Genomic DNA, 27,761 nt, shown 5'->3' with positions numbered 1-27,761 from the left:
CTGCAGAATCTCCAAGTGCCATTGGGTTTTGGTACTAGAACTATGGGACTGGACCACCCACTAGAGGATTCCTCAATGACCCAAAGCTCAAGCATTTTTTTTTATTTCCCCTGTAACATCCTGTCTCCTGGCTTCCGGGGATTTTATAAGGGCGTACATTAACTCTGATCCCCATCTGTATGAATCACATCTGCTCTTCCTGGTATTTTTGTAAAGAAATTCCTGTTTCTCTGGAGAAACTCTTTTATCTCTTGTTGTTGGGGTGGGGACAGAGTTTCAGCCACTTTTACTTATCTCACTATCACCTTGTTTTTGAGTGACTACCTCTGCAGATAATGACTCCCTCTCTTTCCAAGGCTTGATGAGATGTACATGGTAAATCTGGTATTGTTTTCTTTTATTGTCTTCAGTAGAAATACAGTGGCACTCACCCAGGATAAGCGTAAAGGATGCTTTATTGCAGGAAAAGAGCAAAGTACATCAGCAGGTGCGTTCCACAGATAAGAGCTACGAACGTTTCACGCTTGCGCGCTTCAACTGGCTCACATAATCTACGTCATGTAACTGGCGCCACTATATACGTGCGTAATGACAGTTGCTATGGTTACCAGATGAACTCCATATAAACCAGACGGAGTGTGGACAATACATACAATATAGTGTAGTACAACAGAACAAATATAATAAAGTTAAAACCATTACAAAAGAACATGCAATTATATAAAGATTCTCATATCATTTTATCATTCAAACTCAAAGCCCCTAATGCTTCTCTTTTCATAATCCACCAGGACTCTCGCTTCAGTAGCTGCTGATGGCGATCTCCTCCATCCCTGGAAGGCTTCACAATTTCTAATCCTAGAAATTTTTCATTTACATGAGCTATTAACCCCTTAAGGACAGAGCCAACTTGCATTTTTGCACTTCTGTTTTTTTCCTCCTTGTGCTTAAAAGGCCATAGCACTTGCATTTTTTCACCTAGAGACCCACATGAGCCCTTATTTTTTGGGCCACTAATTGTACTTTGCAATGACAGACTGAATTTTTTTTATAAAGTACACTGCAAAACCCCCCAAAAAATTCAATGTGTGATAAAATTGAAAAAAAACAAAAACAAATGCATTTTGTTAATTTGGGGGGTATGTGTTTTTGCGCCGTTTGCCCGGGGGTAAAACTGACTTCTTATATATGTTCCTCAAGTTGTTATGATTAAAACGATATGTAACATGTATAACTTTTATATTATCTTATGGCTTGTAAAAAATTCAAACCATTGTTAACAAATATATGTTCTTAAAATCACTCCATTCCCAGGCTTATAGCGCTTTTATCCTTTGGTCTATGGGGCTGTGTGAGGTGTCATTTTTTGCGCCATGATGTGTTCTTTTTTATCGTTACCTTGATTGCGCATATGCGACTTTTTGATCGCTTGTTATTACAATTTTTCAGGATTTGATGCAACCAAAAAATGCGCAAATTTGCACTTTAGTTTTTTTATGCGCTTGCGCCGTTTACCGTGCGAGGTTAGGAATGTGATTAATTAATAGTTCGGGCAATTACGCATGCGGCAAAACCAAACACATTTATTTATTTTTATTTAAAACATGGGAAAAGGGTGATTCAAACTTTTATTAGGGGAGGAGGCTTTTTATTAATAACAACACTTTATTGTTTTACTTTTACACTTATACTAGAAGCCCCCCTAAGGGGACTTCTAGTATAAGCACTCTGATCTCTCATTGATCGATGAGATAGGCACTCTATTGCTTTCGGCTGCTGCAGCCGGAAGCAACCAAGTGCCGAGCCGGAATCAGCGCAATTACGGCGCAGACCCCGGCTGGCAGCAGACACGGAGATTGCTCCTCCGGGACAATGATCTCCGCCAATAGACCACCAGGGATCGGGCTGCATAAGTAATCAGATGCAGCGGTCAACTTTGACAGCTGCATCTGATTACTTTATTAGTGGGCACGGCGATCGGACCATGCCCGCTAATAGCCACGGTCTCGGGCTACATGCGGCACCCGGGACTGCGGCGGTTCAGAGTGGGGTAGCCGCGCGCCCCCCCTCTGAACTTCCCGAGATGGCCACACTGCGTAAATATACGCCCTGTGTCGTTAAGGGGTTATCGTGTTGATCCTATCCCTGTACGGATAGAGTTACAGTGCTCTCTAAATCTGACTAATAGAGCTAGAGCTGTCTAATAGTTTTTCCTATATAGAAGTGGTCACAGGGGCACAAGATGGCGTAGACCATGAAACTAGATCTACACATGATCAAATGTTTTCTTTTACTTGGCTGACACACTTTATAGTTTACTGGACCCATTTTCTCCACAAGTTCAAAGGGTTCCTGCAATTTAGCAAAAACTTCTTCTCTACTGTTGGTATGAGCACCAGAACTCGATCACCAGGGTTAAACTCTCGGACCTTTGCTGGTTGATTGTATACCCTACACTGGGCTTCCTATGCCTGCAGCAGGTGTTGTTTGACCACTGGCATTATAGCCTGCATTCTTTTCTGCATCTGGCTCACATGTTCCACCACACTTTTGGAGGGACTATTCTCTTGTTCCCAAGCTTACTTAACTATATCAAGGTAATCGGATGCAGCTGTCAAAGTGTCTGGTGTCGGCTGGGGTCTCCGCCAATATGGTGCTGATCCCGGCTCGCCACTCGTTTGTTTTCGGCTGCAGCAGCCGAAAGCAAACAAGTGCCGATCTCATTGATCTATGCTGCATATCTATGCGGCATAGATCTCAATGAGAGATCAGAGTGTATATACTAGAAGTCCCCCAGGAGGGCTTCTAGTATAAGTGTTAAATAAAAATAAAAAAAAGTGTTCTTATTAGTAATAGAAGTTTGAATCACCCCCCTTTTCCCATGTTTTAAATAAAAGTAAATAAATAAACAAACATGTTTGGTATCGCCGTGTGCGTAATCGCCCGCACTATTAATTAATCACATTCCTGATTCCTGATCGCACGGTAAATGGCGTAAGCGTGAAAAAATCCCAAAGTGCAAAATTGTGCATTTTTGGTCGCATCAAATCCAGAAAAAAATTTAATAAAAAGTGATCAAAAAGTTGTATATACGCAATCAAGGTACCGATAGAAAGAACACATCATGGCGCAAAAAATGACACCTCACACAGCCCCATAGACCAAAGGATAAAAGCGTTATAAGTATGGGAATGGAGCGATTTTAAGGAACATATATTTGTTAACAATGGTTTGAATTTTTTACAAGCCATCAGATAAAAGAAAAATTATACGTGTTATATATCCTTGTAATCTTAACGACTTGAGGAACATGCATAACAAGTCAGTTTAAACCCAGGGTGAATGGTGTAAAAACATATACCCCCCAAATAAAAGAAATGCGTTTTTTTGTTCAATTTTACTACACATTGAATTTTTTTCTGGTTTTCCACTGTACTTTTTGCAAAAATTCAGCCTGTCATTGCAAAGTACAATTAGTGATGCAAAAAATAAGGGCTCATGTGGGTTTCTAGGTGGAAAATGCAAGTGCTATGGCCTTTTAAACACAAGGAGAAAAAAACAAAAACGCAGAAACGAAAATTGGCTCCGTCCTTAAGAGGTTAAACCTTTCAACAAGACCATCTGTTTGAAGATGGTAGACAGAAGTACGCAAATGTTTAATGTGGAACAGTTTGCACAGTTCTTTCATTATTTCAACATGAAGGGTGTACCCTTGTCCGTAAGGATCTCTTGTAAAACCCACTCTAGTGAACACCTGAAACAGCTCTCTGGCAATTACTTTGGAAGAGGTATTTTAAATTGTATAGCCTCACGGTAACGGGTGGCATAGTCTAAAATGACCAGGATGTATTGATAACCTCTGGCTCATTTGACTAAAGGGCCCACAATGTCCATTGCTATACGCTCGAAGGGGACCTCAATAATTGGAAGTGGAACTAAGAGCTTGTTAAGAAATGTTAATGTGGTTAGTCTGAAATCTTTCATTTCCACCATCCTACAGCTCAATAGAATGAAATATGTAATCCTCTTATTGCTCTCCCTACAATCCGTATGGAAGAACTTTTATTTTTGTCAACCAAAAGTGTGTTGTTGTTCTTTGGGCTTTTTATAAAAGGAGGATACAACCACACATGAGAACAAACAATAATTATAAAGCTTGAAAAAGCACTAGATTGTAATCCATATTCTTTCCTCTTCTACTTCTTCCAGCTAATTTTCTGCAAATAATACAGCCCGAACCGCTTTGCACACAGTATTTTTGGTTTTGATTGGATTTGTCATTTCAAAAAAATTTATGTTCAAAGATCAAAAATTTCCCATAAAAGTAAAAGGCGAAATTCAAACAGCACACAGGACTAACCAGCCAATCACAGCACATATGCAAATAGATGAAATGTAGCAGCCAATAGGAACTCTAAGGTCCTTCATTCAATGCCTGACAACATCCACGTTGTTACATGTCCCCTATTGGCCAACAGAAGATGGCAGGTCCTTCTCTTTTTGCCTTACTGACATAAATACTGATTTCTACAATAGAAAATACAACTTTGGTCAGCTCTCCTAGAACACCATTCACACTAGGCAGGAGCACGTTGCTATGGCTGAAATTGCAAACACAAAAAAAAACAGAGAAATGCAACAACTCACTGCAATGGCAAGATATAGACCAACTACAGACATGAAAATAGTTAAAAGCAGCCCCCCAACTGCTAAAAAAAATTCCCACAAAAATAATGAGGCTCTTGGTTACCATTTGCAAACAGTGTAAACCACTAGAGATGAGCGAATCGGGTTTGAGTCGATCCGAACCCGAACGTTCAGTATTTGATTAGCTGGGGCTGCTGAACTTGGATAAAGCTCTAAGGTTGTCTGGAAAACATGGATACAGCCAATGACTATATCCATGTTTTCCACATAGCCTTAGGGCTTTATCCAAATTCAGCAGCCACCGCTAATCAAATGCCGAAAGTTCAATTTCGTATCGACTTGAGCATGCTCGAGGTTCGCTCATCTCTATAAACCACCCCGCCAACGATAAGGTGGCCTCATGCTCGGGGTGAACCCTACACTGTACTGTGGCCTTTCCATGGCATGTAATAAGCCTATGCTCTGGGCATGCAAGATCCATCTTATACCGGCAAAAGTAATTAAACCACCTGGGTGGGATGGGTGGAGTGCACATCTGTATCTTGCCATTGCGGTGAGCTGTTGCATTTCTCAGTTTTTTGTGTGTTTGCAATTTCAGCCAAAGCAACGTGCTCCTGCCTAGTGTGAATGGTGTTCTAGGAGAGTTGACCAAGTTTTTTTTTTTTTCTGTGTTTCAGATGGGGGGAGTGGCTGCCTCTACTTGGTCGTGCACTCCACCTGTCCCAAAGTAATTACTTTTGCCGGCATAAGATGGATCTTGCATCTTGTGCCGCCACGTCCTGAAGGTGCTAGGGAGGTTCAGAGTAGCGGCTGTTAGCGGGTGTGGACAATCGCCGCACCCGCTAATAAGGACACTTAAAGTAACACTGTCACCTCCTTTTTGCATTCTGACATTTCGACACAGGTGTAAAGGGTAAATTTAGCGTTTTTCATACCTTATTTCATATCAGACGTCATGGTGTGTGTTCAAGTAAAAAGTGTCCTTTTATCAACTTCAGATTGTATATAGTGGGCGTGGCCTCGCGGCATTAGTGCCACTTAGACTTTTCGGCCAGCCTGTTCCAATGGGCGGCGAGGGGGCGGCGCCAACGGTGCAGTTGTGCGCGGGGCTAAGTGGCGCCAATGCCGCGAGGCCACGCCCACTTAATACAATCTGCAGTTGATAAAAGGACACTTTTTACTTGAACAAACACCATGACGTATGATATGAAATAAGGTATGAAAAACGCTAAATTTACCCTTTACACCTGTGTCGAGATGTCAGAATGCAAAAAGGAGGTGACAATGTCACTTTAAATGCAGCTGTCAAACATGACAACTGCATCCCTGGTCTAGTGGCGAATCTCCCCTCACCCCCACCCCCACCCCCTACTCCCCCATGATCGCGTCGCAGGGGGAGATCCACCACTAGACCAGCAATATGGGGGGGGGCTAAAGAGGACATTTAAATGCAGTTGTTATGTTTGACAGCTGCATTTAAGTGTCCTAATTAGCGGGTGCGGCGATTGTGCACACCCGCTAACAGCCGCTGCTCTGAACCTCCCCAGCATCTTCAGGACGTGCCGGCACAAGATGCAAGTTACACTGGTCGGAATAACGCTGATCCCGGCTCAGCACTCCATGTATATGGTCTGCAGCAGACCAGAATAATAGAGCACCGATCTGATGGTTCAGTGCTCTATTATATACACAGCATTGATCTAAATGGGACATCAGTAGAGATGAGCGAACCGGGTTTGAGTCGATCCAAACCTGAACGTTCGGTATTTGATTAGCGGGGGCTGCTGAACTTGGATAAAGCTCTAAGGTTGTCTGGAAAACATGGCTACAGCCAATGACTATATCCATGATTTCCACATAGCCTTAGGGCTTTATCCAAGTTCAGCAGCCACCGCTAATCAAATGCCGAAAGATGGGGTTCGGATCGACTCGAGCATGCTCGAGGTTCGCTCATCTCTAGACATTAGTGCTGTGTATATAGAAGTCCCCCAGAGGGCTTCTAATTAATGGAAAAAATGGATAGATGCAGCCCACAATTGAAGTCCTGAATAGGTCGAGGTTCAACTAAAAATGCCCTTACCTAGAGATGGGCAGATAAGAAAGAGCCCCTGGCTTCTAAGTAATGTTAGTGAAAAAAAAGTGTTTTTAATAATAAAAAATCCTCTCCCCTAATAAAAGTTTGAATCACCCTCCTTTTCCCATTTTTTAAATAAAAATAAATAAATAAACAATTAACATATTTGGTATCACCGCGTGTGTATTGGCCCGAACTATTAAATTATCACATTCCTGATCTCGCATGGTAAAAGGCGTAAGTGCAAAAAAAATCTTAAGTGCAAAATTGTTCATTTTTGGTCGCAATAAATAGAAAGTACAGATCATGGCGCAAAAAAATTAACCCTTAGAGGACCGGGCCAATTTCAGTTTTTGCGTTTTAGTTTTTTTTCCTCCTTGTGCATAAAAGGCCATAGCACTTGCATTTTTTCACCTAGAAATCCACATAAGCCCTTATTTTTGGCAGGCTGAATTTTTTCATAAAGTACACTGCGAAACCAGAGAAAAATTCAATGTGTGGTGAAATAAAAAAAAAAAATGCATTTTTTTTATTTGGAGGGTATTTTTTTTTCACCGTTTGCCCTGGGGTAAAACTGACTTCTTATATATGTTCCTCAAGTCGTTACGATTACAATGATATGTAACATGTATAACTTTTATTTTATCTGATGACTTGTAGAAAATTCAAACCATTGTTAACAAATATATGTTCACCAAATTAGCTTTTAAAGGAAGGGCACCAAAGTCGCTCTTAGGTTACAAACCTACTTGCCGGATCTGCAGCGAGTCTCCTTGCTGCGTTTTTGCAGGGAGACTCACTGCAGATCCCGGCCCTATACTTTCAATAGCAGAGAAACTCGCAGCAGGGATGTACATCCCTGCTGCGATTTTGTCTGCAGCCCGCCCCATTAACCCCCCGGCCGCCGGACATTATACATTACCCGGTCCCCGTTCCTGCTTGCTTCGGGGCTCCCGGTGTCTTCACGGCCCGCCCGGCCAATCAGTGCGCTGCGCAAGGCAGCGCTCTGATTGGCCAGGCGGAACGTGCCGGGAGCCGCTGAAGCAAGCAGGAGCCGGGATCAGGTATTGTATATCGCCCCCGGCCACACGATCGCCCCCAGCCCTGCAGCCCCCGATCGCCCCCGGCCGCACGATCGCCTGCAGCCCTGCAGCCCCCGACCGCACGATCGCCCCCAGCGGGGGGCGATCCGGGGGCTGCGGGGCTGGGGGCTGCGGGCGATCATGCGGCCGGGGGCTGCGGGGCTGCAGGCGATCGTGCGGCCGGGGGCTGGGGGCGATCGTGCGGCTGGGGGCGATCGTGCGGCCGGGGGCTGCGGGTCTGGGGGCGATCGTGCGGCCGGGGGCTGCGGGGCTGCGGGCGATCGTGCGGCCGGGGGCTGGGGGCTATCGTGCGGCCGGGGGCTGGGGGCGATCGGGGCTGCAGGGGGGCGGGCAGGATATACATTATCTGATCCCGGCTCCTGCTTGCTTCAGCGGCTCCCGGCACGTTCCGCCCGGCCAATCAGTGCGCTGCCCCGCCGCAGCGCACTGATTGGCCGGGCGGGCCGTGAAGACACCGGGAGCCCCGAAGCAAGCAGGAACGGGGACCGGGTAATGTATAATGTCCGGCGGCCGGGGGGTTAATGGGGCGGGCTGCAGACAAAATCGCAGCAGGGATGTATATCCCTGCTGCGAGTTTCTCTGCTATTGAAAGTATAGGGCCGGGATCTGCAGCGAGTCTCCCTGCAAAAACGCAGCAAGGAGACTCGCTGCAGATCCGGCAAGTGGGTTTGTAACCTTAAAGGAGGATACTAAAGTCGCTATTAAAGGGAGGATATCAAGGGTTAAAGTTTTTCTTAAAGGTAAGTCAGTGCTAAGGGGGTGCTCTTTTCAAGCACAATTAATTTTTTCCTGGAAATGCACATCTAGTTCAAACTTACACATGTACCAATTACAAGGATTTTATTACAAACTATGAAAAAGTGGGTTGCAAAGTTATAGCGAGATATATCCGTGAACGATAGGCCTTCCTTATCGTCAGGGAGCTGAGAACAGAATGAGGGATACTGTGGTGGTGTTATCACCAGATGAAGTTAAGGAACAGAGATTAAATGTGGTAGGACGAGGAACTGCAACAGAGAGGGAATTTGGGGGGGATTGTAATTTTTTAGTGTAATGCTGCGTTTACACGGAACGATTATCGCTAGAATTTTCGCAATTACGGTCACATTTGAGCGAGAATCGTAAACACAACAAACGATCAAGCGATGAGCGAGAAATCGTTCATTTTGATCTTTCAACATGTTCTCAAATCGTTGTTCGCCGTTCGCAGATCGCTTCGTTTAAACAGTCTTTCAAAGATTTACCCTAAGGGATCTTAAAAACGATCGCAATAACTATTTTTCTTAGGAATTTTCTAACAATTTTTCTAACAATTTATTTGTCTAAACGCTGATCGTTATAAAAAACAAATCGTTGCTTCAAAATCGTTAAACGATCAATTGAGATGGGTAGATTTGTCCAGGATTGCAACTATTTAGAGACCTTGAAACCAATAGAGAAACAACTGAACCTCTGACATATTGTAATGTATAAATTTTATTGTTAAAATTACAAACAAATAACAAAGTAACAAAATACACACACAATGAACCATGGCTGACAAGAAATGTTAAAAACGGAAAACATACAATGAGGGGGCTGCTGCAGGTGGACACAAGTAAATGGATAAATAAATAATTAAATAAATAAATAAATAAATGGTAGGCTAAAGTGCTGGATATAATACCAAGAGAACTATGTGTGGATAATATATATTGGATAAGCCAAAAAAGTGCAATAATTAATTCATGAATCTCGATAAATACAAAAAATTACTAGGTATCCTACCATAAACAATAAGACTCAAAATGTCCACCGGCGGCCCCCACCCCAACGCCGAAACGTGCGTTGGGGTGGGGGCCGCCGGTGGACATTTTGAGTCTTATTGTTTATGGTAGGATACCTAGTAATTTTTTGTATTTATCGAGATTCATGAATTAATTATTGCACTTTTTTGGCTTATCCAATATATATTATCCACACATAGTTCTCTTGGTATTATATCCAGCACTTTAGCCTACCATTTATTTATTTATTTAATTATTTATTTATCCATTTACTTGTGTCCACCTGCAGCAGCCCCCTCTTTGTATGTTTTCCGTTTTTAACATTTCTTGTCAGCCATGGTTCATTGTGTGTATATTTTGTTACTTTGTTATTTGTTTGTAATTTTAACAATAAAATTTATACATTACAATATGTCAGAGGTTCAGTTGTTTCTCTATTGGTTTTTAGCTTGCTACTAGAACCCGAAGTTTTTAAACCTCATACTTATTCCCCATACATTAGAGCAGTACAGGTAGTGTCTTGTATGGGGGAGTTCTACAGACTTTATATATGTGTTATTTAGAGACCTTGGTAATAAGGTCAGGGATGTTGGTTGCATATAAAGGTGAGTAGGAAAGGGTGATTATGATTCCTAAATATATAATATAGGAGGTCTGTCAAGTGTAAACAAAAGGCAGTTAGAGATATTATTAGGAAGGGTGTCGGTTTTTGACTAATTAATTTCATAGCTAATAATCAGTCGTATTAAGTAATGAGATTATGTAGAGAAGGCAGTGGGATAAAGAGCCAGGCTATGATAAGGACAACTTCATTAGTGTAAAGGGCAATTTTAAATTTCCTGGCAGGTATGTGCACTCCATGGATTAGCCTGGACAGCTGCCCCATGGGGTTCTATGCAGAGGGTAAAGATAAGGGTGACAAAGTAGGGAAGTTGCGTGTTAGAGTCTAACTGCAGACATTGGAGCAGGGGGCCAGACCATAAAGAGCAGTGAAAAACGTTCCCCTGACAGCCCAGATGTTCAAAGGTGGAAAGCCTAAAGGGCCAGAGGAGGCGATTAAACGCCTTTTCAATATCCAAGCTCAGGAGGAGCATGGAGGAGTGTTGCCTATCGACCTCATCAACTAAATGAATCATTTGTCTAATGTTATCATCTGCCTGTTGTAAGGGAATAAAATCAACCTGATATTTGAGAGGCAGCCAGGCATTAAGCCAGACAGCTAACATTTTGGCAAAAATTTTAGTTTTAAGATGAATAGAGTGATGGGTTGGTGGTTAGCACAAACTGAACAGTCCTGCCATGGTTTAGAAATAATGATAATGTAAAAGCAAAGCATAGAATGGCATAATGGAGATTTGGAGATCCACCCAGTGGTCATTGGTTCTGGACTTGCAAAGATACCTAGCATTAGGACATTGTGTTATGTGCCACATATAATGTCCTGATGCTAAGCGACATTAGCGAGTGTAGTGCGTCAAATACAATGTCCTGATACTGGCTTTCTTCAGGACCTTTGTGCAGGCAATGTCCTTTAAAAAGCCAGATGAATTTTAGTGTGCTGTCGGTTCTGAATATATTGGTGTGTGTGCTGTGTGGTCCGATCTGCCTCATTTTATATCTGGTGCAGAGGTTTGTAAATTCTTAAGTCTTTAAGTTGTTGTTGTTTTTTCCCCCCCCCCCTCTTCTGAATAAAATAAACTGTATACAATAGGTTCCCTACTGGTACCAGAAGATGTTGTCTAGACTCCCGTTAATTCATGTTGTTTATCAGATATTCTATTATTTTCTACTATATAATTTTGTAGATTTCTGAACATTGTTTCTTCTCCCTATGGGGGCAGCAATATAAACACCTTCTTTTAGCATTTACATTATTTTACCAGAAAAAGCAATACAGCTGAAAACATCAAAAATATGAAATCCTAAATATATTATAGTGGGGATCTTTTCCTTCCCTCTGCATGCCTGTTCAGTTGGAGAGCTCGTCCACTTCCATTTTTGACAAAGCTCACTAAGCCAATCACTTGAATAAACTCTACTGTATCTCAACCCTTTCTGTCTCATTAAAACACTGCATTGCTTCCTCTTCTTCCTCCCACTTGCTTGGCCATTTTACTTTATTATTGTAAGCATATTACTGAGGATTAATGGTAAAACCTGAAAATTAATCTGTTTCATGAGTACTGAAAATAGATCTAGTTTCTGAGTTCTGTAACTGATAATGTACCACAAAAATGTAGTAGCCGTTTGTGTTCAGTGTATTTTTGGCTCTCTGCCAGCTCTCTGGACATAGGGGGAAAAATAGCATAAAAAATATTGCTGTCATATATGCAATAAACTTTGTAAAGACTAAACAGGTAATAATACTAGGATATATTATAAAAAGGTTGCTTACTAATAGTTATATTTTTACAGGCCTGATGGAATTGGGACTGTTACAGTTGAGGAGCGAGATCGATTTGAAGAGATTAAAGAACGGCTTGCAGTGCTTTTAGAGAATCAAATAAGTCACTTCAGGTATTTGAACTTTTTAGTGCTATGATTACACATGTTCTTAATTTTTGTTTTATAACATTTCACTTCGAAACATACAAATGCATTATATTTGGACAGCTGTTGGGCAGATATAGCAGATGTTGCTGTGTGAAGTATACCTGCCGTTTGATGGATGCAATTTAAAGGTAATCAAGCAGCAGGTTAGGCAATTTTAACCTGCTAATAGATTGTAATAGGGCAGGGGACAGAGGGGCTGCATGTACTCTATTATTATTATGTGGGTGCTCTGTGGCATTGTTAAAGGGGTTGTGCACTGCAAACTGTCAATTTACCATGCTGCCAGGGCTAGGGGGAACATAATAGCAGCGTATACCTACCCGTTCCCCTTCCGTCGCAGCTGCCAGTTTCCAGGCCACCTGGTGTCTTCTGGTGTCCTCATCAGAACTTTTGCTGATGTGCAGACAGGGAATGACCGCTCAGCATACTGTAATACGGACTGCAATGTTGGACTCTATAGAAGGAGACATCATGACAGAAAATGCTTCAAAGGCTTTATCCCGGCGCCTGGGGGAGGGAGAGCAGGGCCGGCGTCAGCACAGGGCTTACCTGGGCAAGTGCCAGGGCCCACGGTACATCTAGGGGCCCAGAGAGGAAGATCGGCAGGTGCTCTAGTGTTCAGCCCGCTCACTGTAGTGCAGGGGGAGGGTCTGAACATCAGAAGACACAAGAGATTGAGCAGGACCTGCACAGAGACAGAAAAGGGTAAAGGACCTGATCACATGAACCAAAGGTTCTCAACCTCGGCAGGTGATGCAGTTATTGTCCTAAAAAAAATACTTTTAAACTTGAAGCCTGTGCCAAACTGGAGTATCTGTGCCCTAACTTTGCACCACCCCTCCGTCCCTCCTCCTCCACCCCTCCCCTCCTCCCTCTTCATCATTAGGAATGCCACTGAAACATTTTCTCCATGCTGAATATTGCACAGTTCCTTAACGATCCAGCCCATGTGCCGGGCTGCCACAGGTGGGGAATAGGAGGCAATCTGCCTGGTTTGGGGGGGGTGTCAGATTGTGGGTACAGAGTCGCTTTAAGGGTCTAGCTTTCTGAGCTCAAAACTAATTTCTCTGAAAACTCCTATGAAAAGTTACTTGATGATTAACCTGTTTTTTTCTAAAGCATCAGATTTCTTGGCTGAAGCCTTTGCAGATGCTATTAAAATCTTATCCAGAGCTGCTGCATTATCCAATTCAGCTAGAAGAGCCTTGTAGCTCAGGTCTTGGAAATGTGACACAGCATCTAAAGGGAAGCTTTTTGCAGTTCCTTGTAAAAGGAAAAAAAAATTGTCCCAGTGTTAGACCCCTTGCTAGAGAAAGCATCTGACAAAAAGACTGATCTGATTCTTTTTTAACAGAAGCAGCTTTAGCAGTTTAAAAAACCCTTCCTGTCTTCCCAAGATAACAAGAGGTTTAGAGTCCCAGGGAAAGACAGGGGACTCTAACACAAAAAAACAAAACCAAAAGACAACCCCTGACTTTTAAGAAGATTGTCAGGGGCTCGCTTTATACTCTGGAAAATGTTAACCCCTGCCTAACCGCAGCCCAGCAATCAGCTGTTCTGGACTATAAAAGAATGGTGCAAACAACCTCCAACTCCAGACTACACGGATTATGGGGCGCAGGTCCAACTTGAGATCGGCTCGATCTCAAGTTGGACCTGCGCCCCATAATCCGTGTAGTCTGGAGTTGGAGGTTGTTTGCATCATTGTTTCCTGTTGGATATCGGGAGTGGCTGCGGTCCTTGATATATACGCTGCAGAGTGTTGTGCCTCCCTTTGCACAACCACATCAGGTGAGGGTTGCCGTGCACCCCTATCCCTTTTTCACCTTGCCCTTCTGATCCTCGCCATGGAGCGCTGTCGCCCTTTGTTTTTTCTATAAAAGAATGGTGGCACTGAGGAACAAAGTCCAATGTACAGTCCAAGCAAAAAGAAGGTTCTTCTCTCTCAATCCATAAGACTCCTCTATAACTGTAAATGCCATTTCTCAGCCTTGGGTGATGAAAAGGGTAAATGCAGTCCCTTCCTTCTGCCTAATTCCAAAGGTTATAAGGAAGATGAAAGAGAATTAAGCAAAAGTTATTCTGATACCTCTTTTTTTTGGCCAAAGAAGCCTTGGTTGACCTGCCTGAGAATGTTGTCAATTAGCCAGTTATGGGTTCTATAGAGAGAGGTCCTCATATTCCAGGGCCCAAAGATTCACATCAAGTCTCACTTGCACTTAAATATATGGATGCTGAGAGCATGATTTAAAGGCTTGTCAGATACGGTCATCAACCTTGTCAGATACAGTGATCGACACATTGTTGTTAATCAAGAAGTTACATCTTTTATACTCCAGGGAGTTTGGAAGGCTTTTTTTAAAGTTTGCCCAGTGAAAACTAAATCCTTTGTCAAAACATTCTCCTCGTTTAAAATTTTCTTCTAGCAAGGTTAAAAAAGAATCTTAGACCAAGGACTCATATCACTGCTCTCAGTTCATTTCTGGAGTTCTGGTCCCAAGAAGAGTTACAGTGCCTCCATGGCAATGAAATCTTGTGTTGGATGCTTCAATGGGTCCTCCATTTGAACTGATTGACTCATTAACCAAGAGGTTGTCTCCTAAACTCACCTTCCTTTTGACCATCACTACTGCTCTCAGAATAGGAGAGCTTTAAGCCCTGTCAGCTTCCCCCGTTATATATATATATCTTGGATGATGGAGTTGTAATGGCCCAGAAAGGTATTTATTGTCAGGCGTCTGGAAATGTATTGTTGCTATTGGCAACCTTAGACAGTCTGTATTAGGGCCTATATATTTGCTGCTCTTCCTTAGCTCTCTTGTAGTGGTATTGTTTTCTGCTATGTATTTATTCAATATGTTGTGTATTAATCGCTAATAATACAAGTGTTGAGCTTAATCAGTACTCCTCCCCTGCAACCTATCACACTCTAGTGATTGGCCAGGGGAAAGCTAGCTCCGCCCACCTTTTACCCAGAAGAGCTGTGCGGTCTTGTAAGTGACAGTTGGTAGTCTGGCATTGCCAGAGTCACATCTAACCTCCCTACGTCACCTCAGTAATCCTGTCAGACTCCATCTTCAACCCCCTAACCTGTTTCCAGTCAGCCATAAGGACTAGTACGTGTCTTCAAAGTCTCAGCAGGATATCCTCTGTATTTATTAGTGCCTGCTGTCGGATTGGTGAAGTGATAGAGGGTCTCCCATTCACCGTCCACATCTTCCTGGCTTCCAAGTCAGTGTGTCCATGCATCTTCCTCCTACATAATAGTGAGCGTCGACAGCGTCAAGTCTCTTCAGTAACTTCAAGTACCTATTCACACGTACCTTATAAAGGCGGAAAGCTATAAAGTCTCTGGAACAGGTCTGTCTCTTTGAAATCCTATTTATCCACCAAGTCTAAGCTATAGTAACCAAGGTAACCCTCCCCTTGGAGCAAAGGACTCTGATGTTTGTAATTATCAGATGCCCTGTATTGGATTGTATACAATTATCCTTCAAGTAAAGTCTTTATATACTTTCACCGCTATTGTGTGAAGACTTTTATTAAAAATTATATGTCCCTGCGTGTATGCTGAAGAAGACAAGGGCCCCAGCACCCTCGGACCCCACCGTGACAGGAAGGTTTCAGAAGGTGAGCCCTAAGGTTGCACTACACCACCCAGCAACACAATACCCTCAGCATATTACAATACCACCACCAAAGGGACATGAAAAATTTTCTTGGCATTACGCATAGGACAGAGTAATCATGAGAGCGTTTCTTTCCTACCTGAAGTAGTCTCTGAATTCCACACAAAAAAATCAAGAAATAATTATACCATTCTTGTGTTTAGATCCAGGTGAACCTACCATGTAATGGATGTAAGGAGATGTCTAATAAGATACCTTTTGTTCTTCTGAAAATCTTAGTGTTTTTCAGTTTACAGGAGCTAGCAAGGAAAGACTGCCTTCTGTCAGTAGATGAATAAGAAAAGCTCAATTCCTAGGATATATAAGATCCCTCTTCCATATTTCACAGCCTACTCTACTATAGTAGTAGGTCAGTTGCCACTTCCTGGGCAGAAAGAGCAAAGGCCTCCTTAGACCAGTTAGGCAAAGCCAAGTGATGTGGGAAGGGTCAAACAGTTTTGCCCACCACACTCAGGAATGGCCACCATGTTCAGGAACATGGAATGCCATGTCAAAAGCGTCTGGCACAAAACAGAGATTACTTACAGCATCATATGTAATTTAATACATTACACATACGTCAAGGTATGTGGTGTATCTTTTTGGTTCAGACTGTTTCATCCTAATGGTTATTACTTTTTATTACTTTTATTACTTTAACCTCTGTGTGTTTGAGGAGTTCAGAGCTGGAAGAGAACAGCAAAGCCAACAGTTACAGTATGTATGCAAGACTCATAAACCCCTTTCTGCCTGATCATCACCCCTGCCCCTGTAGCTTTATCAAAGAGTCTCCCCCTGACCCCTGTTACTTTGAGTAAGAGTCAACCCTGTCCCCTGTTGCTTTACCTAATAGTCAGCCTGTGCCCTGTTGCTGTAACCAATAAAGTCTCCTTCCCCCTGTTGCTGTATCTGAAAATGTATCTTATCCCCTGATGCTGTCCTGCCAATTGTGCCGATAAATGACAAAAAAATGACCTGGAGATTGGGCTCACCACCGAACAACGAAGTAGAAACCGATATTCACACAAAACACGATTTATTCAGTCCAACAATAACATGTTTCAGGGCTATGGTGCCCCTTCGTCAGATTCAGGATTGTCCTGAATCTGACGAAGGGGCACCATAGCTCTGAAACATGAACATCGGTTTCTACTTCGTTTTTCGGTGGTGAGCGCAATCTCCAGGTCATTTTTTTGTCATTTTTTGTCACCATTTGGTTTTACCTGATTCCACGGGTCCTTGCACAAGGAGCCCGGTTTGGAGCTGTTGTGAAGACTGCTGCTACCCCGATCCGTGGGAGGTGTGTTGGACACACCATTACATGTGCTGCTGGGTGTTGTTGCTCTATTTCCACAACCACAAAAGGTGAGCAGTGATTTTTAACAGGTATTAGATCATTATTTCTATCCAGAGGTACTACTCTATGAGGCGCTCTGTCTTTCTTTTTGTTCTTTGTTTCTACCTGTTCCAGTCTCAATTCTCCTCTATAATTGTACTTCTAGTCACCCATTACTATAGCTAATATTTGTCCGTGTTGCTCTACATGATCTTTGCTCCTGTTAGTGTATTTGATTGGCTCCACTTTGTTACTGTATGTAATCGATAAGACAAACAGATCACTGATCTCAGGGAGACCAGCCAAAGATAACACTGCTGGTTGCTGGTTAAAATGCTCGATGCAGTAAAATCCTACATGCATTGCTCCCTGGGAAACATGAATATGCAAAAAAAGGGGCCCGTGAAGACTCATTTAACGTTTCAATATTTATTTATTAAAGTTTTTACACATCATGCTTCAGAGAGCTGTACCAAATCAAGTACAATGCAGTGAGTATTAGCAGGAATATACACTAGGATAGACTAAGTCAAATATTATGCAGGAAATGATGTTAACAAGCATAAAACATAAAGACATACAGCTAACAAACACTGCAGGGTTCTGCAGAGAAATACGCGTATAACAATACAGTCAGGCGCTGTGAAACTGGGGTGATCACTATACAAATGGTAGTAGTAATGCTGGAAGAATCAGGAAATATACTTATATTAAATTTTATGTGTGAGTTATAGATGCTAAAAATTAACTGAGAGATCCTATTGGACTATTGGCTTATGAGCAGATGCAATAAGCTGCCAGGACCAGTGAATAGAACATAATGAGTACTGGGAGAGATATCTGTTTCAACCGATGTGTAAAGAGAGAGATAGATAGCTGGGATATGTAGAAATCCTTTGGGGTGTACTCGGAGAGTTCCAGAGAAAATTAGAATGCATTATAGTATAAAGCTGCAATAATGCTACATAAAGAAATAGGCTAAGTTAAAACATGAGTTCAAGAAAGATGCTCCTGAGCCTAATAAATAACAAAATAATACACTACAGTTAACTCGTAGTTATACGCGTATTTACACATTCTGTGTACTCGACTAATATGTAGTTAGTCGCGCCGAAGAGATGGGTGTGGGGAACACAAAGTCCAACCTATACCACATGTCGTGAGGAGAACGAAAATCCAGATATATAACGGTATGGCATGCCCAACTTGTTGACTAACGTGGATCAGAGAGTAAGTTCCAGGAGTTCAATAGTTGCATACCCTCTTCTGGATTGGTGAGCACATATTTAGAGCCGTCCTTAAACACCATGAGATGAGCGGAGTTGTACCATTTATATAGAATGTGTGTTTCTCTCAAAACTTTAGTGACGGTGGCGAATGATTTTCACCTCCTGAGTGTTTTGGGGGAGAGATTAGAGAACACAGTCACATTCCGGAGTTCTGTTGAAAGAGATTCGGGGAGCCAAGTTGCGGATAAGAAAGCCGTTTTGACATGCAAAAAGTGCACCCGAGCAATGACATCCCTTGGTATATCTTGTGAAAGGTGTTTAGGTTTGGGGATCCTCCTTGACCAATCAATGACTAATTCTCTGTTAACGCATTGTAGTAATGTTTGCTTAATAAGGCGTTGTATATGAGAAGAGAGATCAGATGAGGCTATGGATTCTGAAATGCCCCAGAATTTCAAGTTGCTACGCCTCTTGTAATCGTCTAATTCCATTGTCTTGCTTGATAAGCGCTTAAGTTCGTCCTCCAGTTGTTTGCATGTTTCCGTAAGGGAGTTGTGGGAGTCAATCAGCTTGCTCATTTTGTCTCTAAGTAAAACACGGTCTTCGACTGCTCTCATAGAAGAAATAAAATTCTGAACGATCCGATCTAGTCCGTTCAGTAAGGACTCTCTGAAGGATAGCATCTGTTTAAAATATGTGTTAGCCATTGGAAATTCTGCAGGTTGTGGCAAGTTAGAGAATATATGATCAGGGATTAGAAAGGTCATAATGGGGTGCCATTTAGTAGCAAAAGTTGGTAAATGCTGGTGGAGAGGAGGAGGAGGATGAGTGGGGATGTCACTGCATATCGTCTCACAGGTATGGCTGATAAACATAGGAGCAGAGGGAGAGAGGGTTCCTGTACTGGTGGTGACATCGGGTTGTGCCCTAGCAGCTGCATATGGCTGTTGATTGTTAATGCCAGGACCGTGTGTGTCTGCTGACGGCTGCGGTGTCAGGGAAGGATCTAGACAGAGAGCTGTTGTGTCCCTTGTATTGTCACAGAATCCACTTTATCGGCAGGAGGCAGTCCTGGTGGGGTGATATCGGGTGAAGCTTCCGACATCCCGCTTTGAGATGGAGGAGTCAGAAGCGTCGTGGCAGAGCCGCGATCCAGCTGCGAGTGGCCAGGAGGGAGAGGATCCGACATACCCTTCCAGCTGAGCGAGGGTAGATCATCAGAGTTGGCGCCTTCTTTCTCCTCCTGTACTCGCTGTACTAGTTGGGAATGCCGTCTCATGGTGCAGTGAGCGGGTCAGCCGGTTCCCAGTGAAAGGATCAGTCACATGTACAGTAGGCTGAGAATCTAGGGTTCCCGGGTCTCTGTTGCTGATAAAAGCTATGTTGGGCAGGAGCGCAGCAAGTCTTCTGGGTCACGAAACGGCCGGTCTCTTATGCAGTATGAACATGGCCTCAAAAAGTAAAAGAACCTTTACCAAATAATGCTGACATAGAGTAAACATATTGTAAATGTGAATTATCTAATTTTTGTTATCTGACTATCTTTTTAGGCTAGGTTCACACTGTGTTTTTGTTGTTTGCTTAATGCATACACTTAAAGGGGGGGGGGGTTAAGCAGATGCAAAAATGAATGCTATAAAGGGATGCTGTTGTATGCCATACTAGGGGATCCATTTTCTTACATTGACTTACGTTATCTAAAAAGACTAATCCTTTTTTGTTATTTCTGTATGTTAAAATTAAACCTACTAAAACAGACACAGTCAAAAGGATGCAAATATGCAGTGCGAACCGGGCCTTATTGGCAGAGAATTTCAAGAATTTAGAGACATGCAAATTTTTCAATTTTACAATTTTTCACAAAGAAAGGGTTAATAAATTGACCAAAATTTACTGCTAACATGAAGTAGATTATGTCACGAATAAACAGTGTCAGAATTACTTGGATATAAGTGTCACAAAGTTTTTACAACATAAAGTAAGTTCAAGTTTGAATAATATGGCCCAGTCCTTAACACTAAAAGTGGCTGCAGAGGTCAGGGGTTAAAAAGTTGTTTATTTGCAGAGGATTTGATACAATAAGTGTTGAGTGGAGATGGCTGCATCGAACTTATGCAGCCGCAAGGAGTCAAATGCTACGTTTTCGAACCCAAATAACTCTGCCTTCACTAACTTGAGCCTCTCCACTAATTCCAATTTATTTACTTAAATTCATAAATGATACAAATTTTTTTTAATTGAAAAGAGATAAGGCTGGGTTCACACTACGTTTTTACAATTCGTTTTTGGGTTTTTTTTTCATTCTTTTTTTGCAAAAAATGGATGGAAAAAAAGGTGCATTTGTGTGCATCCATTTTGCTCAGTTTTTCTGTTGACTTCTTATAAAAAATAAAGGATCAAAACAGCCACAAAAATGATGTCAACTACGTTTTTGTGTACATAAAAAAAAAAAAAAAGGATCTGTTTTGATGCAAAAAAACGGATGAAAAATACGGATTTCAAAAAGTGAGAACCCAGCCTTAGACTTTACAATTTACTTTTGCTTTTATATTTACTTTTTAACATTTTATTGCATTTTTCATGTAACGTTTATTTTTCTTTGAGTTTCTAATTAGGGGAAGTGTGGAATTTGTACTTGTATAATCCTAAATGAGAAAACTCTTTGCAAAAGTGCTACGTTATTTACATCTTATGTGATCCTAATGACATTTTTGAAGTTGCCCAGTGGGACCTCTTTATCTAGGTTTTAATGGGTAATGCAGGATCCATAACAGCCATTTATAAACCAGGTGGCATGGTAGTTAAGGTGTGCAAACAATGGATAGTGCAGTTGGAGGATTGTGAAATTTCTGTGAGGAAAAATTATTATTCTTAGTGTTAATAATAATTGAAAGAGCTTTTATAATTTACAGATGGATTACAGGTATTGTTAATTCATTCTTTGTTACTTCTTTATTAAGACATGTAAAAAGTATTAATGCTAATGAAGTTAAGCTCCTCTTTAAAGGACATTTTAATTAGAATGCTAACATTTTTGTGTAAAATTTAATTTTCTAAACTTCATACTGCATAAAAAAGCATGTGTAATTCTGTATTTAAATAGATAGCACTAGAAGATAATGGCCATAAAGGAAATCGGCACATGACCATGAAGGATGGCTGCATGGCAATTAAATGATTAATTAGATGATACAGTACTTAATTGAAATGATTAATACTGAAATTAAATGATGCAGTAACTCAATGAAAATGAATGTGTGAACACAGCCCCAGACTATATTCCCATAACATCTTTTTATGCAAAATAATGTCCATTCTTAAAATAACTGCTGTTATTTTACAATAACAGGCATCAATATTAATCACGATCATTATTCATGGCCGTCATTATTAAACAACGGCCATTATTGTGCCTTTAAAAAGACGTGGGAACATAGCCTCAAGCCGCAATTTTTAATGCCTATTTGTGTGTTCATAGTGTCAAGCGAACTTACTCAGATGTTCTCAAAGATAGTTAAACTTGTAGGACTTGTCAAGTTAAATATTTTTGTAAATACATTCATTTAGTAAACTTATCTATTTCTCCTGATGCCTCCTCTCTTTTCGTAGCATACCATAGTTAATAGCTTGTTGTCTAGGTTACCGACCATTACCCTACTGTAAAAGCAGCTGTCTTTCTGGTGTATAAATAGTTGTAATCTAGATGTACTGTATAGACATTTAGGGGGAGATTTATCAAGCACGGTTTAAAGTGAAACTGGCTTAGCTGCCCCTAGCATCCAATCAGATTCCACTTTTCATTCCTCACAGACTCTGCCTTAAAGGACAACTCCCGCGGGACCCCCCAAAAAAAAAACCCACAGACACACACAGACACCATACTCACCATCTCTCCGGTGACGATCGCCACTCGATTCGCCCGCCGTCCACCTCTCCGTCGCCGCCGTCCGCCATCCAGCGATGTCTCCGACTTCCGGGTCCAGGGGATGGAAAAGGCTGCCAGTGCGCTTGTGCACCGGCAGCCTTTTCATTGGCTGGAGCGCATCACATGGCTTCCAGCAAGCTCAGCCAATCAGGGCTGAGCAAGCTGGAAGCCATGTGATGTGCTCCAGCCAATGAAAAGGCTGCTGGTGCGCATGTGCACCAGCAGCCTTTTCATCCCCATTCACTTTGCATGAAGACGCCGAGGAGGAAGAAGACCCGGACCGCCCCTCGGCTCTGACGTCGTCGTCACCAGATGCCGCCCCGGAGAAGAGGACCGTGACGATCGTAATAGGTAATGTATATATTCTTTAACTTCCGGGCGGGGGGTCGGGGGTCCGAAAGTGGGGGAAGGGGGCCAGGCCGGGTATTTAACCACATTACAAAGTTATATAACTTTGTAATGTGTGTTAAATGAGCAAAAAAATTTTTTTGTGGGAGTTGTCCTTTAAATGAAAGGTAGAATCTGATTGGTTGCTAGGGGCAACTGAGCCAGTTTCACTTTACACCATGTTTGATAAATCTCCCCCATAATGCTTATCATATTTAGAGATTAGCAAACTTTCCCCATCAACATGATGGCACCATGGAGAGAGGGACCCCGCCTCCAGGGACAGGAAACCTAGAGTATAAAAGTTTAGGCCCTCCTCTCATCTGGTTTCCTGTCCCTGACGGGAGACCTGGAGTACAGAGGCTCTCAGAGTCTCTGCAAGCAAGTCTTCAGACCGGGGCCTCTCTCCTGCTAGTGCCACCCTAGTTTGGGTTGTTTAGGGGAGGCTCAGAGGGATGCAGTGGCTTCCTCGAAGCCTGACTCACCATTCCTCCCGGGCGCAGTGGTGTCTTTAGGCCGGGTACCTATGGCCGCAGTGTCGGTAACCGGAAGCTGCGGAGAACGCGCACGCACGAGGTCGCGTCATTATCTCTCTGCACTACTCCCAATTCAGGGGCCGGGATTCCTCCTTGGCGCGGCGCAATGACGCGGGAATCCGGGCCAGGATGCACCGGAAGTAACGAGGCACGATGGCCTTGTCTTTCTGGGCCGGTGTCCTTAGATCTTCGGTGGCGGTGAGTCGGCCGGGTACTCGTGGCAGCAGCGGCAGTTGCAGCAGCAGCGTCAGCACATCTGAATAGCCCAGCAACCATGAGTTCCAGCAGTGAACGGAGGAAGGAGTCGTCTGGTGCAGCATCCTCCAGGGTATCGGCTGTTCTTCTCCCCTGTCAGGGATGGTGAGATGACTTCTGTTTTTTCTCCTCTGTATTATGATTAATGGGCTTTCATTATTTATTTGTTAATAGGATGAAAGTTCCAAGCGCTCAGGGTCTTCTAGGCATAGAGAGTGCAGGATTTGTAAAGACAGACTAAAATCTGAATATAGCAAGCCCACATGTGAAGATTGTATTGCTAGAATGTTTAGGGCTGAAGTCCCTTCTATTGGGTCTATTATTTCATCTGTAAAGGATATTATCAAGAATGAGATTCATAATTCTTTGAAGGATATTGTACCTTCTCCTGCTCCTCCTCCCCCACCGCCAGGGTTTATACCTCCACCTCCTGATGATGAGGTTCCGGGTCCCTCCAGAGCTCCCCTTCTGGGTTTTTGGTGGCTCTGATGAAGAAGGACTTGTATCTAAAGAGGGTTCGGGGGCTGAGGCCTCCGATTTCTCTGATTCAGATATTGGAGGAAAACCTCTCTTTTCTATTGAGTATATCAGTGCTCTGGTGAAAGTGGTTAGAGCTACCATGGAGTTGGAAGAAACGAAAGAACCTAAATCTGTACAGGATATAATGTTTGGAGGTCTGGACACTAAGAAACAGAGAGTTTTCCCCGTGCATAAAACCAATTTGTCGCTTATTTCTAAAGAATGGAAGAAGCCTGAAGAATAGGGTTTATTCCTCGAGCTGTTAAGAGAAAGTACCCATTTAACGAATCAGAAAATCCTTCCTGGGATAAGCCTCCAAGCATTAATGTTTCTATAGCCAAAATGTCCAAAAAGGGTGCCCTCCCATTCGAAGACCTAGGAACCCTTAAGGATCCTTTGGATAAAGGAGCAGATTTGTTTTTGAAAAAATCGTGGGAAGCCTCCACAGCCTCTTTCAAGCCCAATATTGCAAGCACATGCATAGCTAGATCTATGATGGTGTGGCTTAGTAAACTAGAACAGGATTTGCAAGCAGGGGAATCGGGAGAAAAAACATCTACCTATGTTGAAAAAATCTGCTGCTTACCTATCAGATGCATCAGCTGATGCTTTACGCTTCTCAGCTCGCTCTGCGGCCTTGTCCAATTTGGCCAGGCGAGCCCTGTGGCTTAAAAACTGGTCAGGGGATCCTGCCTCTAAAGCAAATTTATGCGGTATACCATGTGAAGGTAATTATTTGTTTGGTTCTGTTTTAGATGACCTCCTGGACAAAGCAGCAGACAGAAAAAAGGGTTTCCCCTTTTCCTCGCAAAGGAGTCACTACCAGTCCTTTCGGAACAAGGGAAAAGGTGGATTCCAGAGGAAAGGGTCGGAAACTTCCGGCAAAGAAAAAGCTAAAGCCAGAGGTTACATGTTCTCCCAGAAATCCGACACTTCCAAAAAACCTTTCTCCCAGTGACACCAGGCCGCGAGTGGGGGGCAGGCTGCGTAATTTCGTTCAGGAATGGGAAAAAATCAGTGGCAGTTCCTGGGTTTGGCAATCCATTCGAGCCTCATGTATGCCTTTCCTCCGCTGGCCCTCATTCCTCGGGTTCTGAAGAAGGTCAGACAAGACAAAGCCAAGCTCATTCTAATAGCGCCCTTCTGGCCTCTCAGAGCATGGTTCTCTTCTCTTCGGAGACTGTCAATAACAGACCCGTGGGTGCTTCCAGATCGGGAGGATCTACTTTTTCAGGGGCCCATCTTGCATCCCAGTGTGAAGCAGCTGCACCTAACGGCCTGGCTTTTGAGCGGATGATCCTAAAGACTCACTGCCTTTCTGATACAGTAATTTCCACACTACAGAAAAGCAGAGAGCTGGTAACATATAAAATCTATTTTAGGATCTGGCGAACTTTTTTCTGTTTTTTTGGGTTCCAGTAGTATAGACCTCCATAAACCTAACATTGCTCAAGTCTTGGACTTTTGACAGAAAGGACTGGAGAAAGGGCTAAAGCCAGCCACATTAAAAGTCCACGCTTCAGCACTGGGGGCATTGTACAATCAACAAGTAGCATGTCACCCTTGGGTCATGAGATTTTTTAAGGCAGCAGCTAGATTTTCTACCACGGTTTGCTGTACTGTCCCTCCATGGGATTTGAATTTGGTCCTAAAAAGCCTAACAGATGCTCCTTTCGAGCCACTAATATTTCATTAAAAAAACTTGACGTTAAAGACAGCGCTTTTGGTTGCAGTTACCTCTGTTAGGAGAGTAGGAGAATTGGCAAGTCTGTCCTGTTGTGAACCCTACACTAAAATCTCATCGGACAGAATAATTTTCAAGCCCGATCCTGCTTTTCTTCCAAAAGTGGTGACTGACTTTCATAAATCCCAGGACATAGATTTGCCATCATTTTGTGATAACCCGACAAATGATAAAGAAAAGGAATTCCATTGTCTAAATGTTAGAAGAACAGTTCTGCTGTACTTAGAGATTACTAGGCAATTCAGGAAGTCCAGATACCTATTCGTACAGTTTTCTGGAGCCAATAAGGGATGTTAGGTGAGCAGTGGCTTCATTTCCAGGTGGATAAGACAAGCCATTTGTTCATGTTACTCCGTATCTGGAGTACCTCCATCTGTTAGGCTTAGAGCTCACTCTACGCGGGCAATAGCTACTTCCTGGGCAGAAAAGAGTAATGCCTCTATTTCTCAGATTTGAAGGCGGTGGTTTGGTCTTCACCCCACACTTTCTTCTGGCACTATAGATTACATCTAACCGATTCATCGGGTGTTGCCTTTGGTAGGAAAGTCTTACAGGCCATTGTCCCCCCCTAATGTGTTTTCTTTCTCTGGTATTCTCTCCATGGTGCCATCATGTTGATGGGGAAAACAGAAGTTACTCACAGATAATGATGTTTCCTCGAAACATGACGGCACCACCACATTCCCACCCTTTGGTGTTTCCTCACACTGTTCACGAGGTGTGCATTTGTTGTATATGTAGTTGGTGAAGGTGCTTAATTATTATCCTTGTACTAACCATGGCTCTCTTTGGTCACTGTAAATCACTGAGGATGAGAGGAGGGCCTAAACTTTTTATACTCTAGGTTTCCTGTCCCTGGGGGAGGGGTCCCTCTCTCCATGGTGCCGTCATGTTTCGAGGAAACATCATTATCGGTGAGTAACTTCTGTTTTTCAAAAGTTCTCCCATTGTGTCAACCAAAATACCACTCAGCCGATCACTGACTGAGGGATAGCGCCTCAGCCAGTGATTGGATGAGCAAACTGTCACTCTTCAGACAAAAGTTTCAGCCCACCCAGCCAATCACTGGCCACAGCACTGTCCTGTTTATTACTAATTGACTGAGCAGGGTGGAGGCGATTGGAGATACCAGGGATGCAGAGGAGAACACCGGGAGAGAGCGGTTAAGTCAGCATACAATTTTATTTAAATTTATTTATTTTTTTAGATGTGGCCGCCATATGTAACGAATTTTAAAGCAAAGCCTGCAAAAATGTAAAATTGTAAAGCATACAGGTATCAGTAACCTACACAACGAGGTGTTGACAAGGCAGGGAAATGGTGCGTTTACAACCTTGAGGACCGCCTGGAAAACTGGGATACAGCCATAGCCATAGGCTGAATCCCAGTTTTCTAGGCGGTCCTCAGGCTATATCCACCCTCTCTAGGGAACGGGCAGACAGCGGGAATCAGAAGCCAATAGTTCAGGTTCATATGAACCCGAACCTCGCCGGTTCGCTCATCCCTAGTCTTCACACATAGCGTATTCACAACGGATTTCTCGCTGCGGATACTTGCCCATGTATTTGAATGGGCTGACATACTCACAGCAGTATTGTCATCCCCCGTATTGTAACCCCCTGCAGCCCCGGAGCATACTGTACATGACCTGCTCCAGGATCCTGCTTGCTTCAGGGCCTCCCAGCATCTCCCTGCCACAGCACACTGATTGGCTGACCTCCGGAAGATGCTGGGAGGCCCCCAAGCAAGCAGGAGCCTGGAGCAGGTAATGTATGCTCCAGGGCTGCCCCCGGCCCGGAGCATACATTACCTGCCCGGCGCCGTGGCTGTGTTTGAGGCTTCGGGCTCCCGTCAGTCCCCATCAGCCAATCAGTGCTGCCGTGCACTGATTGGCTGATGGTGACCGAGGGGAGCTGGGAGCCTCACACACAGCCGCGGCACCAAGCAGGTAATGTATGCTCCGGGCCGCTGGGGTTAAAGGGGCTGGGTTACATATCCATAGCAGAATGAAAATTCCTC

General features: G+C 43.1%; 1 protein-coding gene across 2 annotated transcripts in view; it reads left to right on the top strand.

Moving 5' to 3' along the window:
• The window catches only part of CADPS2 (calcium dependent secretion activator 2), a 424,688-nt gene that overhangs the window by 224,956 nt on the left and 171,971 nt on the right, over nucleotides 1–27,761 (top strand). For both annotated transcript variants that reach the window (XM_069976609.1, XM_069976601.1), the window contains exon 14: nucleotides 12,006–12,107. In XM_069976609.1, the coding sequence (XP_069832710.1) occupies nucleotides 12,006–12,107 (102 nt within the window). The remainder of the gene's footprint in view (nucleotides 1–12,005; nucleotides 12,108–27,761) is intronic.

Source organism: Dendropsophus ebraccatus, chromosome 1 (assembly GCF_027789765.1).
Source record: "Dendropsophus ebraccatus isolate aDenEbr1 chromosome 1, aDenEbr1.pat, whole genome shotgun sequence".
NCBI lineage: Eukaryota > Metazoa > Chordata > Amphibia > Anura > Hylidae > Dendropsophus > Dendropsophus ebraccatus.
The sequence above is the reverse complement of the archived record's forward strand: the minus strand, read 5'-3'. Positions and strand labels throughout refer to the sequence as shown.